This window comes from Macaca thibetana, chromosome 14, assembly GCF_024542745.1.
Source record: "Macaca thibetana thibetana isolate TM-01 chromosome 14, ASM2454274v1, whole genome shotgun sequence".
NCBI lineage: Eukaryota > Metazoa > Chordata > Mammalia > Primates > Cercopithecidae > Macaca > Macaca thibetana.
The window spans coordinates 116,503,827-116,516,690 of record NC_065591.1 but is presented as its reverse complement, the minus strand read 5'-3'; the positions used below and the strand labels follow the sequence as shown (position 1 = coordinate 116,516,690).

The 12,864-nt window shown below is 37.3% G+C and overlaps 2 protein-coding genes across 10 annotated transcripts in view; one reads left to right on the top strand and one right to left on the bottom strand.

The window, feature by feature from the left end:
* The window catches only part of HEPACAM (hepatic and glial cell adhesion molecule), a 543,784-nt gene that overhangs the window by 407,189 nt on the left and 123,731 nt on the right, over window positions 1-12,864 (top strand). The window lies entirely within an intron of this gene.
* Window positions 4,496-12,864, bottom strand: part of CCDC15 (coiled-coil domain containing 15) — a 98,201-nt gene continuing 89,832 nt past the window's right edge. For 6 of the 9 annotated variants that reach the window (XM_050755668.1, XM_050755671.1, XM_050755670.1 and 3 more), the window contains 3 exons: window positions 7,335-7,511; window positions 6,869-7,017; window positions 4,625-5,376 (listed from right to left, as the gene is read on the bottom strand). In XM_050755668.1, coding sequence (XP_050611625.1) covers window positions 5,255-5,376; window positions 6,869-7,017; window positions 7,335-7,511 — 448 coding nt within the window. In that variant the 3' untranslated portion in view covers window positions 4,625-5,254. Of the gene's footprint in view, window positions 5,377-6,868; window positions 7,018-7,334; window positions 7,512-9,968; window positions 10,010-10,279; window positions 10,756-12,864 lie in introns of those variants that run through there. The other 3 variants (XM_050755669.1, XM_050755676.1, XM_050755675.1) reach the window with 3 other exon arrangements.

Sequence of the window (12,864 nt, the reverse complement as noted above, 5' to 3'; positions counted from 1 at the left end):
AGCCAGTTGAAGTTGGAAGAAAAATAAAAAGCTCTAGTGTTGTAGGAACCAGGTAATAAGGTACTTCAAAAAAAAAAAAAAAAAGATTGATTAATTATGTTTAATTCTGTTGACAGGTAAGTAAGTAAGACAATAAGATGGAGTCTGAGAATGACCATTGGATTTAGCAGTGTGGAAGTTTTGGGTGACTTTAATAAGGGTACTTTTATTAAGAGGTAAAGGCAAATAGTCTCACTAAAATGCACCTGAGAGACAATGTGAGGAGAGGAATAGGAGCAGCAAATACGCACAACTCAAGGATTTTTGTTATGAAAGGAAGCAGGGAAGTTCAGTGGCAGCTGAAGGAAGATGTGGGATAAAGAAAGGTGTTTTTTTTTTCCTTCCTCTCTCCTTTTTTTTTTTTTTTTAGTTGGTTGGTTTTTAAGATGGGCCAAATTAAATATGCTTATAAACTGATAGTAATACTCTAGTAGTCAGAAGAAAAACTGATGATGCAGAAGAGAGAGGGAAGAAATGCTGAAGAAATGTCCTTGAGTAGATGGGAGGGAATTGGATCTAGCCACATGTCAGGGTAGGCCTAAGATAGGAGAACGAACAGTTCATCCACATTAACAGGAATTAACAGATGCAAGTAGGTGGGTAGGTATGATGGTGGAAACTTGTGATGTTTCCTTTTGATTGCTTATTTTTTCAGTGACACAGGAAGCACTGTCACCAACTGGTAGTGAAGGTAAGGAAAAACCTATAGGAAGTTTGAGGAAAGTTTGAGTAAGATGAAACAGTCATCTAGGAAATGTTCATTCTTACTTAATCATTTTTCAATTGAAATGCCTGCCATTTGCCCTGTTTGAAATTCGGGACTCAAATTTAATCCTGTCCCCCTTGCACTCCTACTGCCCAAATCAAAATCTACTCATTTTGGCTCAGTTCTTTATCTTTACCTCTTCTTTCTTATAGGCCCCTGCTAATCTAGAAAATTGGTAGAATATTTCCATACAACTCTGATTTCACACACTTGTAAACTAAAAAACAAAACAAAACAGAACAAACAAAAAAAAACCACTTAAGATTCCAGTCTCCTTTCCAAAGTACACTGATCCAATCCAAACAGGATTCACCATATTACCATCACAAAGGGTCATGAGACTCAGGTTTCCTCGTTGGTAGCTGCTACTCAGCATTCTCTAACTTCACAAACATAAATCATTAGACATTGTCTACATATAACCAAATTATAATGCAAAAGCACACATATTCTCAGATGAAATTTATATTCATAGGCTAAAAGAAGACTTGAAAGACTCCTAATCTAATGCAAGATCTAATCCCATCATAATTCTACTACTAACTTGATGTCAAACAAATCAATTCACCTGTTTCAGATTACCAAACCAAAAAAAAAAAAATAGTATAATCAAACAAGCAAAATAAAATTGTTGTATAAGACCAAAGAAAGAAATAAAAACCAATACAACTTATCCTGGTAATGCAAAGTAATTTAGCACCTGAAAACAATGTAATAAAGCATATTAACAGAAAAAAAGGACAAAGAATACATGATAATAATAAATGCAGAAAGAGTATTTGACAAAATTCAACACCTTTCCATAATAAAAACACTCAACAAACTAGTAATAGAAAGAAACTTCCTCAACTTGAAAAAGAACATCCACTGTTAACATCCTATATAGTGGTGAAGGACTAAATGCTTTCCACTTAAAATCAGAAACAGGACAAGGATGTCCAGTTTGCCATTTCTATAAAACATTGTATTGGATATTCTAGCCAGGGCAATTAGGCAAGGAAAATAAATAAAAGGCTATTTATAGATGACAAGATCTTATATATAAACAATCCTAAGGTTTTCTCTAAAAAACTAATAAGTGCAAAAAAGTAAACTGTATTTCTTTATACCTGTGATAAACAATCTGCAAGAAAACAATTCAATTTACAAGAGCATCAAAGAATAAAATACTTAGAAATAAACCTAAGAAAATAAATGCAAATGTTATGCTTTGAAAACTATAAAACATTGTTGAAGGAAATGAAAGAAAATCTAAATGAATGGGCAGACACCCTATGTTCATAAGTCAGATGGCAACAGTCCCCAAATTCATCAATAGATTTAATGTAATCCTTATCAGAATCCCAGCCAGCTTTTTGTAGGAAGGTGATCTTAAAATTCATATGAAAATGCAAGGGACTCAGAGGAGCAAAACAATCTTGAAAAAGAACAAAGTTGGAAGCCTCACACTTCCAAACTTCAAAACTCACCACAGAGCTACAGTAATCAAGACAGATTGCACTGGCGTGAAGTAAAACATATAAATCAATGGAACACAACTGAGAGTTCAGAAATAGAAGTTCATGTGTATTTTCAATCTACTGGGGCAAATAATAGTCTTTTTCAACAAATAGTGTTGGGATCCTGGTTATATACAAAACAATGAAGCTGGAATACTACCTAACACCATATGCAAAAACTTACTCAAAATGGCCTACAGACCTAAATATAAGAGCTAAAACTATACGACTTTTAGAGGAACACTTAGGAGTAAATATTTGTGACCCTGAATTAGGTAATGGTTTCTTACACAAGACAACAGAAGCACAAACCACAAAACAAAAAGTAGATAAAATAGACTTTGTCAAAATTTAAAATTTTTGTGCTGCAAAGAAAATCACAGAGAAAGTGAAAAAACAATCCCCAGAATGGGAGAAAATATTTGCAAATCATACATATGATAAGAAACTTATACGTAGAATACACTGAGAACACTTACAACTCAATAATAAAAAGACAAGTAACCCAACTACAACGTGAACAGAGGATCTGAAAAGCCAGTTCTCTGAAAGACTTAAAGTATATGAAAAGATGCTCAACATTAACAGCCATGAGGAAATGGAAATTAAAAATACAGTGAAATATCACTTTACACCCACTGGGATGGCTATAAGCAAAGACACAGATAATGACAAGCGTTGGTGAACATGTGAAGAAATCTGAACCCTTATATATTGTTGGTGGAAATGTAAAATGCTGCAGTCATTTTGAAAAGTTTGCGGTTTCTCAAAAGGTTAAACAGAGCTGCCAGAAGACCCAGTAATTCCACTCCCAGGTATATATCCAAAAGAAATGAAAATATATGTCGACAGAAAAACTTGCAAACAAATGGTCATACCAGTGTTTGTAATAGCCAAGAGGTAGAAACAATTCAAATGTCTATCAACTGATAAATGGATAAATAAAATGTGGTATATCCATAGAATAAAGCACTATTCAGCAATGAAAAGCAATGAAATACTGATACATGCTACAAGACAGATATGTTTGAAAACATGTTAAATGAAAAAATCTATCACAAAAGATCACATCTGATATATTCCATTTACATGAAAAGTCCACAATAGGCCAATCTATAGGGCAGAAAGTAATTAGTGATTGTCTATGGTTGGAGGGGCATTTTGGGAGAGAAAACGGGGAATGACTACCAATGGGTATGAGGGATTCCTTTATTTTCTATTTAAAAAAATTTTAATTGTGGTAAAAACACATAACCTAAAATTTAACATCATAACCATTTTTTAAGTGTACAGTTCAGTAGTGTTAAGTGTACTTACATTGTTGTGAAACAGATCTCCAGAGCCATTTCATCCTGCAAAACTGCAACTGTATACTCCTTAAACAAAGCTCTCCATATCCTCCTACTTCCAGCTCCTGGCAACCACTATTTTACTTTCTGTCTCTACTAATTTGACTACCTAAAGTACTGCATATGACAGTATTTGTCCTTCTGTGACTGCTTTTTTCACTTAGCATAGTGTTGCAGTGTGTGACAGGGTTTCCTTCCTTTTTAAGACTGAATATTTTATTGAATATATCATATATTATTTACTATTTATCCACTGATGGACATTTGAGTTGCTTCCACCTTGGCTATTATTAATAATGCCACTATAAACATGGGTGTGCAAATACCTGTTTGAGATTCTACTTTCAATTCTTTTGGAGATATACCTTGAAATGAGATTGCTGGATCATGGGGGCTTCTTATTTTAGAGTGAAAATTTTATAGTGGTTATGGTTGCACAACCAGTGAATATACTAAAAACCACTGAATTATACACATTAAATGTGTCAATTATATATAATATGTGAATGATATATCTCAATAGAGCTGTTAAAAAATACAATGCTTAAAGGCTGAATCAAGTTATAATTACTTCAAGGATTTTGGCTGAACTAGATAATCTGGTTACATAACTATTCAATCTTGTTCATGTAATTCTAATTATTTTCAAAGCCTTGGCTAGATGTTTAGGCTTTTATTTATTTATTTTGAGCACAAGCCTAAGTGCTTCTTCAGCACTGTACATCAGAGAAAGTAGAAAAAAGAAACTGTCAGTATGTATATTCAATCATAATATTAAACCTTTTCATATTTTGTATCAGGAAAAATTGCAAGGAAATAACAAAAAATTACGGCAATTTTTATTTTATTTGCCCTGTAGCCATGTCATTCACCAGGATTTTAAAAATAGGGAAATAAAGAATTTACTCACTTTGACTTGAGATTCACTTTTTCAAATGTCACTCACAATTATTTCACATAGAGGATATTCAAAAGACAAAGGATTTATTTACCTTTTCTGCAACAGAAAATTACACAATTAAAAATTCCTATGTCTAGTGTCACTGAATGGGGAAAGAGGCAATATATTTTTAAAAACAAGAGAAAAAATTTTGAGAAAAAAAAGTGCAACAAATTTAAATTCTTATAATCTTGAATTCTTATATACATCTAGAAAAGGTAATGGCAATATAGATGGCCACTGATGTTCAGAAACACATTTCATCACTTTCTTTTCTGCTTCATCCAGACATTTTCAGTATTGTCAAGCTCAAAAACACAGTTTTAGAAAGATGATAAATGAGAGAATCTCAAAGATTTCACATGAGCTCTCTGATCAGAGCAGAGCAAAGTAAGAGAAGCCTTACTTGTCTGATCATATTTTAAAATAATAGGCTCCATATGGTTCACAAGAAAGAAGAGACGAGTAAGTCAGCTTTCAATCTTGGTTCCAAGGCAGATTAAAACAATGATTACAATCTAATTATAAAGACAGTTATTACATGAGACAGTATTTCTTTCCAGAGTATATATTTTATAACTTGAACAGCTTTTCTTAAATAATCTCTCAGGGCTGATTTTAAGTAAAAGCCAAAATAATACCAGTTAATTTCAGATTCTTATTATAGATTTTTCAAAGTCCGCCTGTGTGCAGAAGCAAAATTATGAATTGCGACTCGAAGAGCTGAATTACCCCCAGGGACATCACAGGAATTGATGAATGAATGTAGTGCCCGAGTATATGCTGCAAAAAAAGGTTTGCACAGCAATGAATAAAGTCAAATTCTAAACAACTCTACCAGCCTCCATCTTATTAGTACTGCTTCTCTACCAAGAGTCTTACAAGTAACTATCTATCGAATAAATATTTATTGAGTACTTACTATATGACAAGCACTCTGTGAGGACAGAAAAGATAATAAAGAGTATGGACACAAAAATAATTAAGTTGCCATGTAATACTTCCAAACCAGAGGTATATACAAAATGTTATCATAGACCAGGCACAGTGGCTCACACCTGTAATTCCAGCACTTTGGGAGGCTGAGGCAGGCGAATCACTTGAGGTCAGGAGTTCGAGATCAGCCTGGCCAACATGGCAAAACCTCATATCTACTAAAAATACAAAAACTAGCTGGATGTGGTGGCGCAAACCTGTAATCCCAGATATTTGGTAGGCTAAGGCACTTGAACCAGGAGGCAGAGGTTGCAGTGAGCTGAGATCGTGCCACTGCACTCTGGCCTGGATGACAGAGCAAGACTGTCTCGAAAAAAAAAAAAAAAAGTCATCATAGAATGAAGCTGGGAATGAATGTACAACTACCTAGGACAGGATGGAAGACTCCCAGAAGTGGTAACACTTAAGATGAGTTTTGAAGAAATAACAAGAGTAAAGGAAAGAACACAGAGAACTCAGTATGTCAGGTGCAAAAGGAGTGAACAATATGGCACATACTGGGAATAGCAACTTTGATAAGGCTGGAGTAGGGCCCAGAGCCAGAGAGAAAATACACCAAATATGCCATGCATCTTATACCGCAATGGGGAGCCCTAGAGGTTTTAGAATAGGGATATGGCATAATTAGATTTGTGTTTTTTAAAATAAAGCTGGTAAGAAACTCATATCATACAGATGAAGCACTAGGAATATATATACTGGCAGTATTCCTAGTGTATACATGAGGGCTACATAATCTTTACACTATATAAATCAATGTATTTAAGGATGCATAGGAAATAGAAATATTAAAGACAATATGAAGGACTAAGTTTTCTCTACCTGGGATGCTCCTGATAGAGTTTATACTGTTTCTTATTTTCCTCAGTCCCTCCTGGCAGAACCAGCAATCTAATGTGGATATACATGGTAATACATCCATGTTACATACCATTAAAGTATTTGGGTAACAGGGAATTCAACTGGATAGAGTCCTAACTTACATAAAAGGCAAATTCTAATAGTCTTCAGTTAAAGGACCTGGAACTGAAGTCCTTCTACAGTAGAATGAGCTGAAAATATTTCCCCAGCATAAATGGAGACAAGAAGATAACAGATCTCCAAGAGAAATATAACTCATTATAATTTTTTCATTGCCTCATATAGTTATTTTAAAAAGGGTTTATAACAGTCTCTGACACATAGTAAGCACTCAATAAATGGTAAATTACTACTACCACTACTCTTATTGATTTTTCTTATTGCCATTAGGCCCTGACTATTCCTTCAAGAAACTTACCCCTGTGGTTTTTATAGAAAATACAGTTGTTGGCACAGGTATCAGGATGAGCATCCCAAAAATCAGGACCACAACAACATAGTGGAGGTAAAGTAATATTATACAGCTGCATTTTCTCCTGGATTTGGGCTCGTAAAGCTTCTACATATCTGTAAAAATAAAGTATGATCAGGCAAAGTGAACTACTAGAAAGAAAGTGAGCATGAATCCTGACTTTACAGCCAGCTTTAACTGTTAAATCTATTTCATATCTCTGAGCCTTGATATTTCCTCTTTGTACTGGGAAAAATGCAGGGCTACACCCAAGAAGTATTAGGCAATCAAAAAATTTGGTTAAGTTATTAACTCCTAAATGAGGAAAAGTATGAAAAGACACAATCAATTCTCTTCTAAGGAAAATGAGAACAATGACTTTCTACCAAGTCTCCTCTAGAGCCAGAATATCATGAAGACTTTTTCAAATTACCTCAGGTATTCTTTTTCTCTCTGTTGTTGTTTTTCTCTGGCTCCTTTTATTTCTTCAAGTTGTAACTGGGCTAATATCTCACTCATTTTCTCTCCTGAATATGGATCTTCATGAAAGTTCATTCTTAGGATCCTCTGCTCTTCAGCATAACGTTCTTGCTCTCTCTTTTTCTTAATTCTGAGAATAAAATCATAACATGGTTAGGAATTTCCTAAAATTATTATTTAAAATTAGCTTCTTTATCCAAATAACTCAAGAAATTCCCAGAAACTAAGGAGTCAGGAAATCAGTTTAATATCCCAAGGATATCTTCAAAAATTTCTGCTGGCTGCTTTATCTCCTCTCAAAGAGAAATGAGCAATAGCTACTATTAGAAGAGTTTTTCCAGGCTAGGTGTGGTGGCTCATGCCTGTAATCCCAGCACTTTGAGAGGCCAAGGCAGATGGATAACATGAGGCCAGGAATTCCAGATCAGCCTGGCCAACATGGTGAAAACCCATCTCTACTAAAAATACAAAAATTAGCCAGGCAGTGGTGGCACGGGCCTGTAATCCCAGCTACTCAGGAGGCTGAGGCTGGAGGATCACTTGAACCCAGCAGGCAGAGGTTGCAGTGAGCTGAAATTGCACCACTGCACTCCAGCCTGAGCGACAGAGCAAGACTTCTATTCTCAAAAAAAAAAGTTTTTCTGTAAGAATGTAGCACAACAGTCTTTTCAGATTAAAACTACAAGTAAACAGGGCTTCTGCTTCTGACCAAATCTGCTTCTGACCAAAACAGAGTAACAGGAACCACATTTGCCCTCCAATCTTAAGCCACCAAAAAAATTTTAAAAGTTTTAAAAAGTACACAAATCAAACAAATACAAGAAATGATGGTTTTCAAGACATTGGACACCAGGTAACAAATGACACTGCTCTTTGACAGACGGGAAACAAGTGAAGTAAACCCTATAACTGCCAGAGATTACTGCCTTGGAAGGTTCCAGGCAGTGGCGCAGGGCAGGGAAATTGAAGTGAAGCCTGATGGGCTCTATGAATTGAAGAGATGGAGTTAAGAGTGCAGGGAGACAAAGGCAATTAGAGTTCACAGGACAAAGTACCAGAGAGAAGAAAGTTGCCCAGAGACAGCATCCCAGAGATGAACAGAGAGTCTCCTGGTACACAGCAGAGCACTGATTGGTGTATGTATGCGGTGAAATAACCTGAGGCTAGGGAGAGAACCATCCAAAATAAAAGAGAACAGTGACTAGAGTCCACATAGCTCCAGGAATAATTGGTCCTTATTTCCACCAATCAAACTTGAAAAACTTGTATTTCACAGAACATTAGGTAGAGTATTCAGAATGATCTTATCTGAGCAGTAGGGAATAAAAACTAATCCTAGACTGAGTACTGCACCAGACTCACCTGACAAGTTATAAAAGCAAGTCCTCAAAGGAACTTGACTGTATGCCAAAACCAGGTTCAAGAATGTAAAGACATCCAGCAACTAACATGGTAAAACTCACAACATTGGGCATCCAACCGAAGATTACTAAGAACACAAAGAGGCAGAAAAACACAACTCACAATCAGGAGAATAATCAATCAAAATGACCTAGAACTGACAGTTGTTAGAATTAGCAGAGAAAAACACTAAAGTAGTTACTACAAATATATTTTATATGTTCCAAATGTTAGGATATAAAAAAGACAAATCAAACTTCTAAAGATGAAAACTACAATTTTAAGACTATGATTCGAGATTTAAAAAACAGTGGATGGGAATACTACCAGCATAGATATTGCAGAAGTAAATCTGAAAACATAACAATAGAAACCATCCAAAGTGAAACACACAAAAAAAATCTGAAATGACAAAAAGAGTACAAAATAACACCAAAATAATCATATTAAAAATGGACAAAGGACTTGAATAAACATTTCTCCAAAGATGATATACAAATTGGCTAACATGCATACAAAAAGATGCTCAACATCACTAATCATCAGAAAAAGGCAAACTGAAACCACAATGAAATGATCACCTCACACCCAATAGGATACTTACTATCAAAAAAATAAAAAATAACAGGTGTTGGTGAGGATGTGAGAAATTGAAAGCCTTGTACACTGTTGTTGGAGCTATAAAATGGTATAACCCCTATGGAAAATAGCATAGACGTTCCGTAAAAAACTATAAACACAGCCACCATATAATCTTACTTCTGGGTACATATTCAAAAGAAAGCAAGAGTCTCCAAGAGATGTCTGTACACACATGTTCCTAACAGTGCTAATTCTTAATAGGTAAGAGGCAGAATCAGTCCAAATGTCCACTGATGGATGAATAAACAAAATATATTCTATACATAAAATGGAATATTATTTAGCCTTAAAAATAAAACTGTGTCACATTAAACAACATGGATGAGCCTTAAGGACACAATACTAAGTGAAATAAGCCAGTTACAAAAAGACAAATAATGTATAATTCTACTCACATGAAGGTCTAAAGTAGCTGTGATGGTTAATACTGAGTGTCAGCTTGACTGGATTGAAGGATACAAAGTATTGATCCTGGGTGTGTCTGTGAGGGCATTGCCAAAGGAGATTACCATTTGAGTCAGTGGGCTAGGAAAGGCAGACTCACCTTAACCTCAGTGGGCACAATCTAATCAGCTGCCAGCAAGGCTAGAATACAAGCAAGCAGAAAAATGTGAAAAGAGAGACTGGCCTAGCCTCCCAGCCTACATCTTTCTCCCATGTTGGATGCTTCCTGCTCTTGAACATTGGACTCCAAGTTCTTTAGTTTTGGAACTAGGACTGGCTCTCCTTGCTCCTCAGCCTGCAGATGGCCTATTGTGGGACCTTGTGGTCATGTGAGTTAATACTTAATAAACTCCTTTTGCGCGCGTGTGCGCATGCACGCGCGCGCGCACACACACACACACACTCCATTAGTTCTGTCCCTCTAAAGAACCCTGACTAATATAGATTTTGGTACCAGGAGTGGTTCCAGAGGAACAGAGTATTAAAGATGGAGTTCTTTTGTTGGTTTGGGGGTTTCTGCAGTTGGCTATTTAATATGATGAAACCCAAAAATGCTAAGGACTCTACTTCTAATAGTATGAAGAACACTGATAGTCCTTGGCGTGAACTGTGTAAAGAGTTATGTCAAATAAATCCATTTGACATTCGCAATTCATCGCTCGTGAGAGGCAAGGAGTTTAGTGACTCTATATAAAATACCTTTGACCATATGTGGAGCATCAAGGAACATAATGAAGTTGGTTGGCTACTCCTAAGTTCACTGGACAAAGTGATGAAAGAAAATGATGAACTCACGGATTCTAACTCCTGACTTCAGAAGCAGATACTGAGCCTCAAATCTTCTAAGATTGCCCTGAGTAAGAGTCTTATCACCTGTAGAGAAAGACCTGAAATTGTGGAAAATCAGACATAAGCTCTTATCATGCAAGTGGCTGACCTGCAATGAAAGTTGCATGCACAGCCTTGACAGGTGTCTACTGTTAAAGTGAAGGCATTGATTGGAAAAGAATGGGACCCTGCAACTCAGAATGGGGACGTGTGGGAGGACCCTGATGACACTGGGGACACTGAGCCTGTAAACTCTGATGAACCTTTTTTGCCAGAAGAAACAGCTTCCCCATCCCCAAGGATAGTGGCAACATCCCCTCCCCAACCCATGCTGCCATCAGCATTTCCACCTTTGTCTGAGGAGATAAACCCTGTGATGCATGAGGCAACAGTGATGGCCTCCCCTGAGGCAGTTGCCAGGCAAGATAATGTTGATTCTCCTCAGGAGCCACCCCCAAAATCCTGTTTGTTTCTAGACCTATAACTGGATTAAAGTCCCGGTGGGCCCTTAGAGGTCAGGTTGAGAGTGTGACCCATGAAGAAGTGTGCTACACTCGAAAAGAACTGCTTGAGTTTTCTAATTTATGTAAACAGAAATCTGGAGAGCAGGCACGGGAATGGATATTAAGGGTGTGGGATAATGGTGGAAGAAACATAGAGTTGCATCAGGCTGAATTTATTGATTTGGGCTCGCCCACTAAGTAGGGACTCTGCGTTTAATGTTGCAGCTCAGAGAGTTAAAAAAGGTTCTAATAGCTTATTTGCTTGGTTGGCTGAAATATGGAGTAAAAGATGGCCCACTGTGAGTGAGCTGGAAATGCCTGATCTCCCTTGGTTTAACGTACAGGAAGGGATCCAAAGGCTTATGGAGATTGAGATGATGGAGTGGATTAGTCACTTTAGACCTACTCATCCCAACTGGGAGGGTCCAGAAGATATAACCTTGACCAATGTCTTGCGAAACAGATTTGTAAGGGCAGCACCTACATCTTTGAAGAGTCCTGCAATTGCTCTTCTCTGTATGTCAGATCTAACAGTGGGAACCACAGTCACTTAACTACAAAATTTAAATACAATGGGAATAATTGGATTCCAAAGTGGCAGGGGCCAAGTGGCAGCACTCAATCATCAAAGGCAACGTGGGTGTAGCTACTGTAATAGACAGCAGAGGCAAAGTGGCAATTAGAATAGTCTGACTTATGTAGAGCTCTGGCATTGGCTGATTACTCATGGTGTTCCTAGAAGTGAAACTGACAGGAAGCCTATTGCATTCCTACTTAATTTATATAAGCAGAAAACTTCTATGTCAAATGGACAAAAGATTAATTTGAAGTATAAAAACAGAGAATCATGGCCCCTCAATCAATTTCCAGACTTGAGCCAGTTTACAGACCCAGAGTCCCTTGGATAAAGGGGAGGCCGGTCCCCTTGAGGAAGGACCCCACTACATTACCGACAATTTATGCAGTGAATCTTTCTCCCATCCTTTCCCAAGGAGACCTCTGGCCTTTCACCGGGGTAACTGTGCAATGGGGAAAGGGAAATGATCAGACGTTCCGGGGACTACTGGACATTGGCTCTGAGCTGACACTGAATCCAGGGGACCCAAAACGTCATTGTGGTCCTCCAGTTAAAGAAGGGGCTTATGGAGGTCAGGTAATTAATGGAGTTTTAGCTCAGGTCTGACTTACAGTGGGTCTAGTGAGTCCCCAGACTCATCCTGTGGTCATTTTCCCAGTGCCAGAATGTATAATTGGCACAGACATACTCAGCAGCAGGCAGAACCCCCACATTGGCTGATTGGTAGGGTAAGGGCTATTATAGTGGGAAAGGCCAAACGGAAGCCATTAGAGCTGCCTCTACCTAGAAAAATAGTATATCAAAAACAATATTGCATCCCTGGAGGGATTGCAGCAATTCGTGCCATGATCAAGGACTCGAAAGATGCAGGGTTGGTGATTCCCGCCACATCCTCATTCAACTCTCCCATTTGTCCTGTGCAGAAGACAATGGATCCTGGAGAATGACAGTGGATTATCATAAGTTTAACCAAGTGGTGACCCCAATTGCAGCTGCTGTACCAGACGTGGTTTCATTGCTTGAGCAAATTAACACATCTCCTGGTACCTGGTATGCAGCCATTGACTTGGCAAATGCCTTTTTCTCCA